Genomic DNA, 19,839 nt, shown 5'->3' with positions numbered 1-19,839 from the left:
TCACTGAGTGCTGTGGAACTTTTTTGAGATAGATAGATAGATAGATAGATAGGAGATAGATAGATAGATGATAGGAGATAGATAGATAGATGGATAGATAGATAGATAGATAGGAGATATATAGATAGATAGATAGATAGATAGATAGATAGATAGATAGATAGGAGATAGATAGATAGATAGATAGATAGATAGATAGGAGATAGATAGATAGATAGATAGATAGATAGATAGATAGATAGATAGATAGGAGATAGATAGATAGATGATAGGAGATAGATAGATGGATAGATAGATAGGAGATAGATAGATAGATAGATAGATAGGAGATAGATAGATAGATGATAGGAGATAGATAGATAGATGGATAGATAGATAGGAGATAGATAGATAGATAGATAGATAGATAGATAGATAGATAGATAGATAGATAGGAGATAGATAGATAGATAGATAGATAGATAGGAGATAGATAGATAGATAGATAGATAGGAGATAGATAGATAGATAGATAGATAGATAGATAGATAGATAGGAGATAGATAGATAGATATATAGATAGATAGGAGATAGATAGATAGATAGATAGATAGATAGATAGGAGATAGATAGATAGATGGATAGATAGATAGATAGATAGATAGATAGATAGATAGATAGATAGGAGATAGATAGATAGATAGGCAGATAGATAGATAGATAGATAGGAGATAGATAGATAGATAGATAGATAGATAGGAGATAGATAGATAGATAGGCAGATAGATAGATAGATAGATAGATAGGAGATAGATAGATAGATGGATAGATAGATAGGAGATAGATAGATAGGAGATAGATAGATAGATAGGAGATGGATGGATGGATAGATAGATAGATAGATAGATAGATAGATAGATAGGAGATAGAAGATAGATAGATAGATAGATAGATAGATAGATAGATAGATAGATAGATAGGAGATAGATAGATAGGAGATAGATAGATAGATAGGAGATGGATGGATGGATAGATAGATAGATAGATAGATAGATAGGAGATAGATAGATAGGAGATAGATAGATAGGAGATGGATGGATGGATAGATAGATAGATAGATAGATAGATAGATAGATAGATAGATAGATAGGAGATAGATAGATAGATAGATAGATAGATAGATAGATAGGAGATAGATAGATAGATGGATAGATAGATAGGAGATAGATAGATAGATAGATAGATAGATAGATAGATAGATAGGAGATAGATAGATAGGAGATAGATAGATAGATAGATAGATAGATAGATAGATAGATAGATAGATAGATACCAATATTCACTGTATGAACTTTGCACTCCTCATGTCGGTGATTGTATATTACCATATATACCATGTCTGGCATTCTCAGTATCACCGTCACAGCACGCCTAGATAAAGAGCCAACATCTAAATAGATAGATAGATAGATAGGAGATAGAAGATAGATAGATAGATAGATAGATAGATAGATAGATAGGAGATAGATAGATAGGAGATAGATAGATAGGAGATGGATGGATGGATAGATAGATAGATAGATAGATAGATAGATAGATAGATAGATAGATAGATAGGAGATAGATAGATAGGAGATAGATAGATAGGAGATGGATGGATGGATAGATAGATAGATAGATAGATAGATAGATAGATAGATAGATAGATAGATAGATAGGAGATAGATAGATAGATAGATAGATAGGAGATAGATAGATAGATGGATAGATAGATAGGAGATAGATAGATAGATAGATAGGAGATAGATAGATAGGAGATAGATAGATAGATAGATAGATAGATAGATAGATAGATAGATAGATAGATACCAATATTCACTGTATGAACTTTGCACTCCTCATGTCGGTGATTGTATATTACCATATATACCATGTCTGGCATTCTCAGTATCACCGTCACAGCACGCCTAGATAAAGAGCCAACATCTAAATATGTACAAGCACAGCCCCCGGCAGGTTTCACCTCCATCACAGAGTCCTCAGGGGTCTCTCAGGGCCATGTCGGGGGTTTGTGTTCCTGAGTTCCTACATACTGGTTACTTACTGTGGCCTGTGTGCAGTATTAGTGATAGTGTGACCTGCAGTCACGGCTCAGTATGATCACACTGTGACACACTATTACCTTTCCTTGAAGTGGTGGAAAATAGGTATTATTGGCCTTGGGGCAGAGAGAGTTAATATTCCTGTGCTCTACCCCCAGCCCTCCACTCTGCTACATCTCATCTCCACTTGCCATTGGGCACAACACATTGTTCTTTCTCTGTTTTATCCATGGTTAATTTTTTTTTTGCATTGATTTACAGCGTAGGGGAGTTATAGTACACATTTAGCTCTGCTACATCTGTAGCTGAATTACTGTGACGCATCTGTGCGCTGAGTAACATCATGGCTTTTTTGCACGATGGTAACGTAAAAGCGGATTTAACTGGTGTCATAAAGTTATAAAGATTTGTAACTTACTTCTGTTTAAAAATCTCCAGTCTTCCAGTACTTATCAGCTGCTGTATGTCCTGTAGGAAGTGGTGTATTCTTTCCAGTCTGACACAGTGCTCTCTGCTGCCACCTCTGTCCATGTAAGGAACTGTCCAGAGCAGTAGCAAATCCCCATAGAAAACTGTCCAGAGCTCTCCAGCTCTGGACAGTTTCTGACTTGGACAGAGGTGGCAGCAGAGAGCACTGTGTCAGACTGGAAAGAATACACCACTTCCTGCAGGACATGCAGCAGCTGACAAGTACTGGACAACTTGAGATTTTTAAATAGAAGTAAGTTACAAATCTATATAACTTTCTGACACCAGTTGAATAGATTTTTCCCCCCTTTAAGCCATAAATAACTTACATGTTTTATGTGATGATAAACTCAGCTCTGCTATTCTATAAATGTATTCAGTCATGTACAGCCAGCAGCACAGGAAGGGCGGGGAGGCTGCCACCATGCTGGGCACATTCTGTGCCCCGTGCTGGAGCACATCTATATTTCATACTAAAAGTCGGCTGAGTGTGAGCGCCTCCAGGGTGACCCATGGGTGTCGCAGAGCGGCGCGCCCGACACCTTGTCAGCTGAGGCCGGAGCGCAGATTGAATCTGATGACTTGTGACTGGAGGCAGGTAGAGGGAACGGTTCCAGAACATTCTTATATAGAGAGAGAGAGCAGCCACTAATCCTATCCCCATACTGCACCCTACTCCCCTCCATCCCGACATGGCTGATAACAGGGAACAATAGAAGGGGGACAAAAGAAACAAACCACCTGTACAATTCCTTTATCAGCAAAGGACAATGTGAAACCCCATATGGAATATTTGTAGGGTTGACGTTCGTTTCAATGTAGCAGAGTTGAGTTTGTCATTGGTCACAAGCCAGTGTTCACCAGACTGCAGGCACTGCGGTGATTAAAAAATGGGGGGAAATGGCAAACACATTTGTTCTAAATACCTTAAAGTGTCACTGTCGTTTTTTTTTTTTTTTACAGAAATCAACAGTCCAGGAGATTTTAAAAAACTTTGTAATTGGGTTTGTTAGCTGAAAAATGCATTTTTATCCTGAAAAAGCAGTTTGAAGCTCTCTCCCCCCCCCCCCCATCCCCCCCCCCCTTCCTCGGTCTTCATGATTCTCTATGGAGAGGGGAAAGGTGGAGAGAGATGAGGCACCAAAACAGGACAACAAAGAGTTAATTTACAGATACATCACCGGGCTAACTCTCTCTGACCTCTGAAATAACAGCTTTCACACAGGTCCCACTGTGTAATCCTTTGTTCTCTGCTCTCTGCTGGTGACTAATCTCCCTCCTCCCCTCTCCATAGGTTACACAGGGCTCAACTGATGTAAAAATGTAAAAGAGTTGAGATTTCCTGATAATGAGCCTGTTAGTGCTGACTTCAGAGGAGATAGCCCAGTGATGTAGATGTAAATTAACTCTTTGTTGTCCTGTTTTGGTGACTCATTTCCCTCCACCCCTCCCTTCTCCATAGAAAACCATGAAGACAGGGGGGAGAGCTTCAAACTGCTTTTTCATGATAAAAATGCATTTTTCGGCTAATAAACCCAATTACAAAGTTGCTCAAAATCGCCTGTACTATTGATTTCTGCAAAAAAAAAAAATAATAATGTATACGACAGTGACACTTTATTCTAAGCTCTGCTTCATCTCTTTTCCTTGTGTTATTTATCCAGCCGCCACATCTTTTTGCACAGGGAGTCACTGGAGATCAGATATAGAGGCGGCAGGACTGGGGGTGTTACATCCACTAACAATAGAGACTGTCCCACAGCCAAACCAGCTCTGTTTCATCAGTACAGAGACAGGATCAGCTCTACTTCATCAGTACAGAGACAGGATCAGCTCTGCTTCATCAGTACAGAGACAGAATCAGCTCTGCTTCATCAGTACAGAGAAAGGATCAGCTCTGCTTCATCAGTACAGAGACACAATCAGCTCTGCTTCATCAGTACAGAGAAAGGATCAGCTCTGCTTCATCAGTACAGAGACACAATCAGCTCTGCTTCATCAGTACAGAGACAGGATCAGCTCTGCTTCATCAGTACAGAGACAGGATCAGCTCTGCTTCATCAGTACAGAGACAGGATCAGCTCTGCTTCATCAGTACAGAGACAGGATCAGCTCTGGTTCATCAGTACAGAGACAGGATCAGCTCTGCTTCATCAGTACAGAGACAGAATCAGCTCTGCTTCATCAGTACAGAGAAAGGATCAGCTCTGCTTCATCAGTACAGAGACAGAATCAGCTCTGCTTCATCAGTACAGAGACAGAATCAGCTCTGCTTTATCAGTACAGACAGAATCGACTCTGCTTCATCTTTAGAGACAAAATCAGCTCTGCTTCATCAGTACAGAGACAGAATCAGCTCTGCTTCATCAGTACAGAGACAGAATCAGCTCTGCTTCATCAGTACAGAGTCACAATCAACTCTGCTTCATCAGTACAGAGACAGGATCAGCTCTGCTTCATCAGTACAGAGACAGAATCAGCTCTGCTTCATCAGTACAGAGACAGAATCAGCTCTGCTTCATCAGTACAGAGACAGGATCAGCTCTGCTTCATCAGTACAGAGACAGGATCAGCTCTGCTTCATCAGTACAGAGACAGAATCAGCTCTGCTTCATCAGTACAGACACAATCAGCTCTGCTTCATCAGTACAGACACAATCAGCTCTGCTTCATCAGTACAGAGACAGGATCAGCTCTGCTTCATCAGTACAGACACAATCAGCTCTGCTTCATCAGTACAGAGACAGAATCAGCTCTGCTTCATCAGTACAGAGACAGGATCAGCTCTACTTCATCAGTACAGAGACAGAATCAGCTCTGCTTCATCAGTACAGAGACAGAATCAGCTCTGCTTTATCAGTACAGACAGAATCGACTCTGCTTCATCTTTAGAGACAAAATCAGCTCTGCTTCATCAGTACAGAGACAGAATCAGCTCTGCATTATCAGTACAGAGACAGGATCAGCTCTGCTTCATCAGTACAGAGACAGGATCAGCTCTGCTTCATCAGTACAGAGACAGGATCAGCTCTGCTTCATCAGTACAGAGACAGAATCAGCTCTGCTTCATCAGTACAGAGACAGAATCAGCTCTGCTTCATCAGTACAGAGACAGGATCAGCTCTGCTTCATCAGTACAGAGACAGGATCAGCTCTGCTTCATCAGTACAGAGACAGAATCAGCTCTGCTTCATCAGTACAGACACAATCAGCTCTGCTTCATCAGTACAGAGACAGGATCAGCTCTGCTTCATCAGTACAGACACAATCAGCTCTGCTTCATCAGTACAGAGACAGAATCAGCTCTGCTTCATCAGTACAGAGACACGATCAGCTCTGCTTCATCAGTACAGACACGATCAGCTCTGCTTCATCAGTACAGACACAATCAGCTCTGCTTCATCAGTACAGAGACAGGATCAGCTCTGCTTCATCAGTACAGAGACATAATCAGCTCTGCTTCATCAGTACAGACACAATCAGCTCTGCTTCATCAGTACAGAGACAGGATCAGCTCTACTTCATCAGTACAGAGACAGGATCAGCTCTGCTTCATCAGTACAGACACAATCAGCTCTACTTCATCAGTACAGAGACAATCAGCTCTGCTTCATCAGTACAGAGACAGGATCAGCTCTGCTACATCAGTACAGAGACACAATCAACTCTGCTTCATCAGTACAGAGACAGGATCAGCTCTGCTTCATCAGTACAGAGACAGAATCAGCTCTGCTTCATCAGTACAGACACAATCAGCTCTGCTTCATCAGTACAGAGACAGGATCAGCTCTGCTACATCAGTACAGAGACACAATCAACTCTGCTTCATCAGTACAGACAGGATCAGCTCTGCTTAATCAGTACAGACACAATCAGCTCTGCTTCATCAGTACAGAGACACGATCAGCTCTGCTTCATCAGTACAGAGACACGATCAGCTCTGCTTCATCAGTACAGAGACACGATCAGCTCTGCTTCATCAGTAGAGAAACTTGATACTTTCACTGTGTCAAATGACAAACTCAGCTCTGCTACATCATTAAAGGGATGGAGCTTCTGCCTGATCTGCGTTTCTTCTTTGTTAGTTTTTTTTTTATTCATGCATTTGCAAAATGTCTGGAGAAGAAAAAAAAAGTCACTTTGAATATAGAGATGCAGCAGAGATGGATTTGTCATTGGACCTTGTAACTAAATTAGGATAGATGGAAAACTTATTGACAAACCCATCTCTGCTGCATATGGACAGTGGCTGCAATAGAAAGTCTGTACAGGGAAGAAACTTGTTATTACTGTACTCTATCTGGAGTCTGGATGTAGCAGAGCTGCTTCTGTCCTAGGATCATTGTGCAGTTTGATCTGGTGGAAAAACAATGGATCATAACACACGATGGCAAACTCAGCTCTGCTATCCAGGAGGAGCCCAATCAGTTCTGCTATATCTGTATGTTTCTTGCATCTCTCCATGCATTGCCCATCATTGGAGACTGAGATGCAGCCGCCCATCATTGGAGACTGAGATGCAGCCGCCCATCATTGGAGACTGAGATGCAGCCGCCCATCATTGGAGACTGAGATGCAGCCGCCCATCATTGGAGACTGAGATGCAGCCGCCCATCATTGGAGACTGAGATGCAGCCGCCCATCATTGGAGACTGAGATGCAGCCGCCCATCATTGGAGACTGAGATGCAGCCGCCCATCATTGGAGACTAATGGTGCATTTACACAGGCAGATTTATCTGACAGATTTTGGAAGCCAAAGCCAGGAATGGATTTGAAAAGAGGAGAAATCTCAGTCTTTCCTTTATTACCTTATCCCTGTTTATAATCTGTTCCTGGTTTTGGCTTCAAAGATCTGTCAGATAAATCTGTCTGTGTAAACGCACCATAAGATGCAGCCGCCCATCATTGGAGACTGAGATGCAGCAGAGCTGAAGCTGTTGCACACAGGTCACTAGGAGCAGCACCACCTGACACACTCCTCTCCCCTGCACCTGTGCTGCTGAGCCCCCCATGTCTCCTCCTCTCCCCCGGGTTCCTCCTCCTCCTCCTCCCCGGCTGGCCGTGGACTTTTCCTCTCCTTATCCCCCCAGTTGACTATGAGCCCCCCGAATAGTGCAGCCAGGAGCCGCCGCCCCCCTCCCCAACTTGTCAGCTGATCGTTGATACATGTGCCCCCTCTCCCCATCCATGGAGACCCCGCTACCTGCTCGGCACTCGGCGCAGGTGGGGAGAAGCGCGGGAGTCGGCGGCTCGCGCCCCGTTAGCGCCGGCCGTGTGAGATGAGAGGGAAGCCCGGGAAGCCGCTAGAGATGCTCCACAATGCGTCATTCTCCTCCAGGAACTGCTGCGCCCCGGAGAGGGGAGAGGCGCACGGGGCGGCGGCGGCGGCGGAGGGGGCGCCCAGGGCTGCCTGGCTGGTCACCGCGCTCTCCAGCGTCCTCATCGTCACCACCGTGGTGGACATCCTGGGCAGCCTGCTGGTCATCGTGTCCGTGCTGAGGAACAGGAAGCTGAGGAACTCAGGTGAGAGCCAGCATGGCAGACTAGATACCTGGAGACAACACTACCTGGATATAACACTAGATACCTGGAGACAACACTACCTGTATATAACACTAGATACCTGGAGACAACACTACCTGTATATAACACTAGATACCTGGAGACAACACTACCTGGATATAACACTAGATACCTGGATATAACACTAGATACCTGGATATAACACTAGATACCTGGAGACAACACTACCTGGATATAACACTAGATACCTGGATATAACACTAGATACCTGGAGACAACACTACCTGGATATAACACTAGATACCTGGATATAACACTAGATACCTGGAGACAACACTACCTGGATATAACACTAGATACCTGGATATAACACTAGATACCTGGAGACAACACTACTTGTATATAACACTAGATACCTGGAGACAACACTACCTGTATATAACACTAGATACCTGGAGACAACACTACTTGTATATAACACTAGATACCTGGAGACAACACTACCTGTATATAACACTAGATACCTGGAGACAACACTACCTGGATATAACACTAGATACCTGGATACAACACTACCTGTATATAATACTAGGTACCTGGAGACAACACTACCTGTATATAACACTAGATACATGGATATAACACTACCTGTATATAACACTAGATACCTGGATACAACACTACCTGGATATAACACTAGATACCTGGAGACAACACTACCTGGATATAACACTAGATACCTGGAGACAACACTACCTGGATATAACACTAGATACCTGGAGACAACACTACCTGGATATAACACTAGATACCTGGAGACAACACTACCTGGATATAACACTAGATACCTGGATATAACACTAGATACCTGGAGACAACACTACTTGTATATAACACTAGATACCTGGAGACAACACTACCTGTATATAACACTAGATACCTGGAGACAACACTACTTGTATATAACACTAGATACCTGGAGACAACACTACCTGTATATAACACTAGATACCTGGAGACAACACTACCTGGATATAACACTAGATACCTGGATACAACACTACCTGTATATAATACTAGGTACCTGGAGACAACACTACCTGTATATAACACTAGATACATGGATATAACACTACCTGTATATAACACTAGATACCTGGATACAACACTACCTGTATATAATACTAGGTACCTGGAGACAACACTACCTGTATATAACACTAGATACATGGATATAACACTACCTGTATATAACACTAGATACCTGGCTATAACACTAGATACCTGGCTATAACCCTAGATACCTGGCTATAAGACTAGATACCTGGCTATAAGACTAGATACCTGGCTATAAGACTAGATACCTGGCTATAAGACTAGATACCTGGCTATAAGACTAGATACCTGGCTATAACCCTAGATACCTGGCTATAACCCTAGATACCTGGCTATAACCCTAGATACCTGGCTATAACCCTAGATACCTGGCTATAACCCTAGTCTGTGATTCTATATACCTGTGTATAACACTAGTCTGTAATATACCTGTGTATAACACTTGTCTATGATACTATATACCTGTGTATAACACTAGTCTGTAATTTACCCGTATATAACACCAGTCTGTGATCCTATATACCTGTGTATAACACCAGTCTGTAATATACCTGTGTATAACACTTGTCTATGATCCTATATACCTGTATATAACACTAGTCTGTGATACTATATACCTGTGTATAACACTAGTCTGTAATTTACCCGTATATAACACCAGTCTGTGATCCTATATACCTGTGTATAACACCAGTCTGTAATATACCTGTGTATAACACTTGTCTATGATCCTATATACCTGTATATAACACTAGTCTGTGATACTATATACCTGTGTATAACACCAGTCTGTAATATACCTGTGTATAACACCGGTCTGTGATACTATATCAGGTGAGTTGTCCAGCATGACGTACTACAACTATGTGTAACATATGAAATAGATGTGATAGGTTTTATATATGTGCGGAGCAGGGACAATAACTCTGTGTTTTGTTGGTATCATTATTGGGCTCTGCAGGTGATCCCATCTGTCCCAGGTATACAGCTAGTACACACAGACAGCGCTCAGTACACACCTGTCATCACTCTATGTGTAACATCATACCTGTGTATAACACTAGTCTGTAATATACCTGTGTATAACACTAGTCTGTAATATACCTGTGTATAACACCAGTCTGTAATATACCTGTGTATAACACTAGTCTGCAATATACCTGTGTATAACACTAGTCTGTAATATACCTGTGTATAACACTAGTCTGTAATATACCTGTGTATAACACTAGTCTGCAATATACCTGTGTATAACACTAGTCTGCAATATACCTGTGTATAACACTAGTCTGCAATATACCTGTGTATAACACTAGTCTGTAATATACCTGTGTATAACACTAGTCTGTAATATACCTGTGTATAACACTAGTCTCTAATACTATATACCTGTGTATAACACTAGTCTGTAATATACCTGTGTATAACACTAGTCTGTAATATACCTGTGTATAACACCAGTCTGTAATATACCTGTGTATAACACCAGTCTCTAATACTATATACCTGTGTATAGCACTAGTCTGTAATATACCTGTGTATAACACTAGTCTGTAATATACCTGTGTATAACACTAGTCTGTAATATACCTGTGTATAACACTAGTCTGTAATATACCTGTGTATAACACTAGTCTGCAATATACCTGTGTATAACACTAGTCTGCAATATACCTGTGTATAACACTAGTCTGCAATATACCTGTGTATAACACTAGTCTGCAATATACCTGTGTATAACACTAGTCTGCAATATACCTGTGTATAACACTAGTCTGTAATATACCTGTGTATAACACTAGTCTCTAATACTATATACCTGTGTATAACACTAGTCTGTAATATACCTGTGTATAACATTGTAATGTCGTATCATACCTGTGTATAACAATACTCATATGGTACCTGTGTATAAGGGGTTAAAATAGAGATCACAATATAAAAGCAAGTATAATAGACATGAACAAAGTAAATGATAGTCTGGTACATAGAGAAATGGTATATAGAGAGAGGACCCTGTATCCTTCTCCCTATATAACACTAGTCTGTATTCTTCTCCCTATATAACACTAGTCTGTATCCTTCTCTCTATATATAACACTAGTCTGTATCCTTCTCTCTCTATATAACACTAGTCTGTATCCTTCTCTCTCTATATTAAACACTAGTCTGTATCCTTCTTGTATATAACAATAGTCTGTATCCTTCTCTCTCTATATAACACTAGTCTGTATCCTTCTCTCTCTATATAACACTAGTCTGTATCCTTCTCTCTCTATATAACACTAGTCTGTATCCCTCTCCCTGTATAACACTAGTCTGTATCCTTCTCTCTCTATATAACACTAGTCTGTATCCTTCTCTCTCTATATAACACTAGTCTGTATCCTTCTCTCTCTATATAACACTAGTCTGTATCCCTCTCCCTGTATAACACTAGTCTGTATCCCTCTCCCTGTATAACACTAGTCTGTATCCCTCTCCTTGTATAACACTAGTCTGTATGCTTCTCTCTATATATTACACTGGTCTGTATCCTACTCCTTGTATATAACAATAGTCTGCATCCTTCTCCCTGTATAACACTAGTCTGTATCTTTCTCTCTCTATATAACACTAGTCTGTATCCCTCTCCTTGTATATAACAATAGTTTGCCTCGTGTTCAGAACCAGCCTGCACTATCCACCATGCATAACATTAGTTTGTAATAAATATCATCTCTCTATGACAGTGTTTTATATATATATATATATATATATATACTACTAGTCTATAATATGACCTGTGGGGGGGCAGGGATTATATGATAATGGAGTTATGGGATAAGATGTGGGATATAAGGCAGGAGCCAATAAAACAGGCATTAGCGGATAGGACTGTAATATATGTGCAGGGACTCTGGGTTATGGCCGGGATTATGTGTTATTGCAGGGATTATGTGAGGTAGTGACTATGTATGTAGGGATAAGTGAATCAGAAACTGTGTGTTATGGAGGGGATTATGTGCTGAGGGATGGACTGCAAATAATTCCAGCACGGAATGGGATTATGTCCTGGGGGAATGTGGTAAAGTAAGGACTATATGTTATTCCTGGGATTACGTGTTGAAGCAGGTACTACGCGTTTTAGAAGGGATTATATGATCAGGTAGGGACTGTGTGCTATGGCAGGGATTATGTGTTCTGGTAGGGACTGTGTGCTATGGCAGGGATTATATGTTCTGGTAGGGACTGTGTGCTATGGCAGGGATTATGTGCTGAGGTAGGGACTGTGTGCTATGACAGGGATTATGTGTACAGGTAGGGACTGTGTGGTATGGCAGGGATTATATGTTCAGGTAGCGACTGTGTGCTATAGAAGGGACTGTGTGCTATAGAAGGGACTGTGTGCTATAGCTGGGATTATATGTTCTGGTAGGGACTGTGTGCTATAGCAGGGATTATATGTTCTGGTAGGGACTGTGTGCTATGGCAGGGATTATATGTTCTGGTAGGGACTGTGTGCTATGGCAGGGATTATGTGCTGAGGTAGGGACTGTGTGCTATGACAGGGATTATGTGTACAGGTAGGGACTGTGTGGTATGGCAGGGATTATATGTTCAGGTAGCGACTGTGTGCTATAGAAGGGACTGTGTGCTATAGAAGGGACTGTGTGCTATAGAAGGGACTGTGTGCTATGACAGGGATTATGTGTATAGGTAGGGACTGCGTGTTATAGTAGGGACTGTGTGCTATGGCAGGGATTATGTATTCAGGTATGGACTGTGTGCTATAGTAGGGACTGTGTGCTATGACAGGGATTATGTGTACAGGTAGGGACTGTGTGCTATAGTAGGGACTGTGTGCTATGACAGGGATTATGTGTACAGGTAGGGACTGTGTGCTATAGTAGGGACTGTGTGCTATGGCAGGGATTATATGTTCAGGTAGCGACTGCGTGTTATAGAAGGGACTGTGTGCTATAGAAGGGACTGTGTGCTATGGCAGGGATTATGTATTCAGGTATGGACTGTGTGCTATAGTAGGGACTGTGTGCTATAGAAGGAATTATGTGTACAGGTAGGGATTGTGTGCTATGGCAGGGATTATGTTTTCTGGTAGGGACTGTGTGCTATGGCAGGGATTAGGTACTCAGGTAGGGACTGTGTGCTATGGCAGGGATTATGTGCTGAGGTAGGGACTGTGTGCTATGACAGGGATTATGTATTCAGGTAGGGACTGTGTGCTATAGTAGGGACTGTGTGCTATGACAGGGATTATGTGTACAGGTAGGGACTGCGTGTTATAGTAGCGACTGCGTGTTATAGTAGGGACTGTGTGCTATAGAAGGGACTGTGTGCTATAGAAGGGACTGTGTGCTATAGAAGGGACTGTGTGCTATAGAAGGGACTGTGTGCTATAGAAGGGACTGTGTGCTATAGAAGGGACTGTGTGCTATAGAAGGGACTGTGTGCTATAGAAGGGACTGTGTGCTATAGAAGGGACTGTGTGCTATGGCAGGGATTATGTATTCAGGTATGGACTGTGTGCTATAGTAGGGACTGTGTGCTATAGAAGGAATTATGTGTACAGGTAGGGATTGTGTGCTATGGCAGGGATTAGGTGTTAGGTAGGGACTGTGTGCTATAAGAAGGAATTATATGTTCTGGTAGGGACTGTGTGCTATGGCAGGGATTATGTGTTCTGGTAGGGACTGTGTGCTATGGCAGGGATTAGGTACTCAGGTAGGGACTGTGTGCTATGGCAGGGATTATGTGTTGGGTAGGCACTGTGTGCTATATCAGGGATTAGGTGCTCAAGTAGGGACTATCATGGAGAGATTATGCATTATTCAGGACTTCAGGGATTATGTGTATTGATAGTAACTGTGTGTTACAGCAGAGTTAAGACTATATATTATAATTATTATATTATATTATTATTATAATATTATTATTATAATAGGGACTATGCTTTGAGGTAGGGATGATGTGTTGAGATATGGATTGTTTTGTTCCCAGGGATTGTGTTGTAGTTGGGACTATATATTGTAATAGGGACTATGATAGGGATTATGCATCGGTGTAGGCATTGGTGTGTTACTGTACAGATTATTTGGTGAGTTAGGGACTATATACGGGGCAGGTCCTTCTTTTTACAGTAGTGGGTATGTGACAAAGATTAGGTATGGAGGTAGGGACTATATGTTACTGTCCTAATTATATGACATGCAGAGATTACCGTATATATGTTGGGGGCAGGGACTGTGCATTACGGTAATTTCATTCAATCTGTTCTACGTCAGCTGATCTCAGTGATCTCCGCTGCGGGGGAGATCTATTTTTTCCCTTCACAGTCTAGAGCCAAATCCTGAACCCCTGCAGAGTAAATCACAGATCTCATTCACATGCCCCCCGAGATGCCAGCCCCCAGATACTAAAGATGTGGTTATTGGCGTCTTCTTTATGTTACACTGTATGGAAGTCGGAACAATGCGCTGGATGATTGGGTTTATAGTCATCTAGGACACTCACAGGGGGAAGGAAATTGTCCTTCTGTGACTTGCCGTTTTTAACCCATTCCTGCCCACCATAACACTACAGTTAGTGCGCCACACTATGCGTCATACCCTATACGGCTGTGTTAACCCTTAAAGCATCTAACATTAAAGACAAAGAAACTCAGTCAATCATTTGATTTGAATCTCCAGTATGTCACCATGGTAACAGACTACAAACAAACCTCTTGCGTAGTCAGATCTGTCATTGTTTACTTTATTTTTATTTCGAGATTTTTCCTGGCAGTATAAAAAATAAATAAATAAATACTCAGAATTGGGCTGTAACGGATTGATGTAGCAGAGGAGAGTTTGCGGTTTAAGCAGACGAGGTTGTCATCGTCATGATGATGACAGGGTGTCACGTATTTAGACAGGTAACTTAATAAGCCATCTCGAATCTGAAAAGTTATCACTGTCTAGGAGAGGCGGCCCGGTGACAACCCCAGCTCTGCTACATCTGTATAGAGATGACCTTTGGAATAACGAAGTCCATGCTAGGATTTGAATTGCTGGATTTGCAGCACTTGGAAGAAATGATTATATTACCGCAAACAGGTGTTCCGCTTCCCTGGAGTTGGCGGCCGGATAAGAATCTATGTTTTATTAAATAATACACAGTGTTTGGTATTCCAGCAGAGTGCACAGAGAACAGAATGCCGGGTCTTAATTAAAATCTGGAGATGTAAAAATTCCCTCCGTCAGTCTCAGATTATGGACCTGTCTATAGGAGGATCTCCCCCGGGACATGGCACTAATACACTTAATTGAAGTTATTAAAGGTGAACTCCTAGGAAAGCAGGCGCCGCTTTTATGTCTCCCTTCAAGGGATTGTTCACTCGGGCAATCTCTTTTTGTTAGAAAATTCCCTTAAAGATAAACTAATCTCTTAGACCCCAGTGATCAGCGATAATCTGTGAGAAAATGTTTTGCTGCCCTATAGCACTCCCAGAGGACATACAAGGTATTGCACCTTTTTTTTCTCTTTTAAATCAATATATTTTCTAATAAGAACCTCTTCTTGACTAAACACATTGGAAGGTACTTAGTGCTTGAAGTGATCGTCAACTTTTAAAAATTAATTTTTGTTAAAAGGGACCCCCAAATATAGACTAACCCAGCTGGAATCTGTAAGGAACCTGGGAGAATGTGTTCAAGTCCAGTACAGCGCCACCACAGGATATAGGAGCTATTGCACAATTCTTATTGAAATTAACAGACAGGCTTTCTTATGAATGGACATACTGGGTCCTCCAGAGTCACTCTCTCTGGCAGAACGCGCTGGTTGCAGTTTTTGCTTGAGGTGATTGTAAACTTTGGGGAGTCCATTTTTGTTAAAAGGATTCTCCAAAGAGAACCCATCAGACCCCCAGTGATCTTCTGTAATCTGTAGGGAAACCTGAGAAAATGTGTTCAATTCCTCTACAGCACCACCACAGGAGACATGGGGAATTACACAAAGATAAACTGATCACTTAGACCCCTATGAGCAGCAGCAATATTCTAGAAAATGTTAACTTTTCTTAGAGCAACACCACAGGAGGTAGGACGGATTGCATAATTCTCATTGACATCACCAGACAGCCTCTCTAATGAATGGACATACTGGGTCCTCCAAAGGAAGAGACACTCTTGCTGACTGGACTCACTGGAATGCAGTTCTTGCTTTTAAGGGATGGTCAAACTTTGGACAGTTTTTTTTTTTTTGTTTCTAGGGTTCCCCAAAGATAAGCTAAGTACTCCCCCAGTGGTCAGGGAAAATCTGTTAGAAAATGTTTCATTTACCTATAGCTCCCCTGCAGGACATATGAGGTATTGCTTAATTCTTAAAAAAATAAAATAAATAAATAAATAAATAAATATATATATATATATATATATATATATATATATATATATATATATATATTTATATATATATATATAATGCTTTCCTCAGAGTACAGGCACTTTTCCTGACTGGAATCATTGGAATTCAGTTAGAGTTTGAATTGTCCAGAGGGAGAGACTCTCTTACTGACTAAACTCTCTGGAAGGTTGTTAGTGCTTTGGGGGGGGGGGTCAGCCGGCAGCGCCATGAGGCTCCCAGTGCTGCCTTGGGATAAGCTGCTGCATTATCCATAAGTTAGTGTATGTATATAGAATGTGCATAGTGTGTGTAATGGAGGTTTTTATACGTATAATGTATGTTTATATATGTTTGAGATAGTATATGTGTGCACTGTATGTGTCTTCAGGGACCCATTATGATCACCAGTTCTAAGTGGGTGATGTCAGAAGCTTAGATACGCGACGGTACCCTTGTGCAGTGATTCTCTTTTAAGACCAAGTTTACATTAAGTGTGTAGAGAAACTTCTGCATGCCATGTGGCATGTGCCAAGCGACCATCTAATGCAGGTACTGTGCATATGTACTGATAGGTGTGTCGGGTGCCCAGTGGTGGACGGGTGCAGCATGCAGCAGCATGCCCCCATGCCCAGTGTCTAATCAAACAGGAGAAAGAGGTGCTGAACAACATTTACATATACAGTGATACCTTGGTTTAAGAGTAACTTGGATAAAGAGCGTTTTGCAAGAAGAGCTCACACTTTTCCAAAATTGTAACTTGGTGTAAGAGCTCCCTGTACTGGGTTGGAGGGGAGTGGGGGAGGAGTATGGTCTGCATAGTGGGGTCTACAGCGCTGTACTCTGACCCTGGAAGTCTCCCTCACCTTCCAAATCATAGCAGATCCACTTCAGGCTGGGGCTTACATCAGGGGACAGGACTGTGGAGGTAATCTCTCCATTTCTGTAACCCCTCTCTCCCCGGACAGAGAGTGCTGCTATACTGTGCCCACATCTGTCCTGCTCTTTCCTTTATACTCCCTGCAGTCTCTGTCAGTCCTTGTGTTTCCCATCCTCTCCATTCCTGCTATAATCTCCCTGCACTTACACTCAGCTATACACAATGCTGCTATAATGTGCCTGCACTTACACATAGCTATACACACTGCTGCTATAATGTGCCTGCACTTACACTCAGCTATACACACTGCTGCTATAATGTGCCTGCACTTACACTCAGCTATACACACTGCTGCTATAATGTGCCTGCACTTACACTCAGCTATACACACTGCTGCTATAGTGTGCCTGCACTTACTCAGCTATACACACTGCTGCTATAATGTGCCTGCACTTACACTCAGCTATACACACTGCTGCTATAATGTGCCTGCACTTACACTCAGCTATATACACTGCTGCTATAATGTGCTTGCACTTACACTCAGCCATTTAAACTGCTGTATATAAAGTTTCTGTTGCTGTCCTCCTGCAGAGCTCTGTGATTCTCACTTCCTGATTGGTCCATGCTGAAAACACCCCCCTTCCCCACTGCTGTCATGTGACTACAGAGACCTCTGACAGCAGCCCTGCTTCTCTGTTCTAGCCTGTTGTACTACGCTCCTGCATTATGGGGATCTGCAGTTCCATCCTGTATCTACAAACTGCTGCTGTGTTATCAGGGTTATGCAGTTACTATATATTATACACCACATGCTGATACTGTACAGTAACTTATAATATCACATATCCAGCTGTTTCTAATTGTTTCATCTGTATTACCTGTTGTTCAGAATATAAAATCATTATTTTTGGGGTGTGGAACCAATTCTCTGCATTTCAATGATTTCTTAAGGAAAAATTTGCTTCGGTATAAGAGTGGATTTGGATTACAAGCGCGGTCCCGGAACGAATTATGCTCAGAATCCAAGGCACCACTGTACCATGTTTGCTGTGGATTTCATGCTGCGGACCCATTTACATTGTCACGATACGAGAAGTCATAATGGATATTAATCGCTTACGTTAAAGGGGGTTTAATTAAAACATTTCTCCGGTCTTTCCTGTTTAGCATTGTTGTCGCTCCAGAGTCCCCGACACAAGGGACATTACCATACACCCTAACCTGTGACTATGTGGCTGGATTCACACGTCCATGTGTTGGTTGTACTACGCTACTAAACTGACACAGCTGAGTGCGTTCAGTAGTGTACTGCTCTGTGTGCAGCCATGGCCCATGCATAGACTCCGTAGTAGGGATGGTCTGAACCTGCCGAGGTTCGGGTTCGTATGAACCCGAACGCTCGGCAGCAGATTCCCGCTGTCTGGCCGCTCCGTGGAGCGGGCAGACAGCCGGAGTAACGCCTGGAAAACTGGGATACAGCCTATGGCTATGGCTGTATCCCAGTTTTCCAGGCGGTCCTCCTGCTGGATCCGCCCGCTCCACGGAGCGGGCAGACAGCGGGAATCATTACCGAGCCCGAACCCGAACCGAACTCTGTTCGGACCATCCCTACTCTGTAGTCCATGGTCATGTGACCCTCAAAATACAGTGGGTCTGATACTGTCTGCAAAAGACTATGGGGGGAGATTTATCAAACATGGTGTAAAGTGAATCTGGCTCAGTTGCCCCTAGCAACCAATCAGATTCCACCTTTCATTCCTCTTAGACGGTGGAATCTGATTGGTTGCTAGGGGCAACTGAGCCAGTTTCACTTTACACCATGTCCCCTTATATTTCACATTCACTTACAATTTTGCCCAGGGCCTCACTTATTAAAACCAACCCCAGATAGAGACGTTCTAATGAATGGGCGTACTGACAGGAGAGACACTCTTACTAACTGAACCTATTGTAATGCAGTTAGTGCTTCAAGGGATTACACTCTGCACAATCAATTATTATTTTTTTTGTTAAAAGGGTCCTTTAAAGATAAGCTAATCACTTAGACCCCGGCGATCAGCCGTAATCTGTGGGAGAGCCAAGAAGTAAGCCTTCAATTCCCCTACAGCACTCCCACAGGGAATTTAAAGTATTACACAACTTCTCATTCAAATCAATAAAGAACAGACATGTCGGGTCCTCCAGAGGGAGAGACAATCTTTCCAGCTGCTTTTCATTTTCTATAACTCAGAAGCCGACACTCTCTTTAGGCATGGGCGATGTTGTACTCTGTTACATTACTAGGATTGCAGATGGGCAGTTTCTAGCATGTTCAGTCACATAGCCATAGGTGCTATAAAGGGGTCAAGGTCTAGTGGGGGAAGCTTTCGCTTAAAGTGTCACT

At 42.2% G+C, this 19,839-nt stretch overlaps 1 protein-coding gene across 1 annotated transcript in view; it reads left to right on the top strand.

The window, feature by feature from the left end:
* The first annotated feature begins 7,661 nt into the window (after positions 1–7,661).
* The window catches only part of MTNR1B (melatonin receptor 1B), a 132,834-nt gene continuing 120,656 nt past the window's right edge, over positions 7,662–19,839 (top strand). Inside the window, exon 1 of the mRNA XM_069969656.1 lies at positions 7,662–8,074. Within this exon, the coding sequence (XP_069825757.1) occupies positions 7,831–8,074 (244 nt within the window). The 5' untranslated portion in view covers positions 7,662–7,830. The remainder of the gene's footprint in view (positions 8,075–19,839) is intronic.

Source organism: Dendropsophus ebraccatus, chromosome 5 (assembly GCF_027789765.1).
Source record: "Dendropsophus ebraccatus isolate aDenEbr1 chromosome 5, aDenEbr1.pat, whole genome shotgun sequence".
NCBI lineage: Eukaryota > Metazoa > Chordata > Amphibia > Anura > Hylidae > Dendropsophus > Dendropsophus ebraccatus.
The sequence above is the reverse complement of the archived record's forward strand: the minus strand, read 5'-3'. Positions and strand labels throughout refer to the sequence as shown.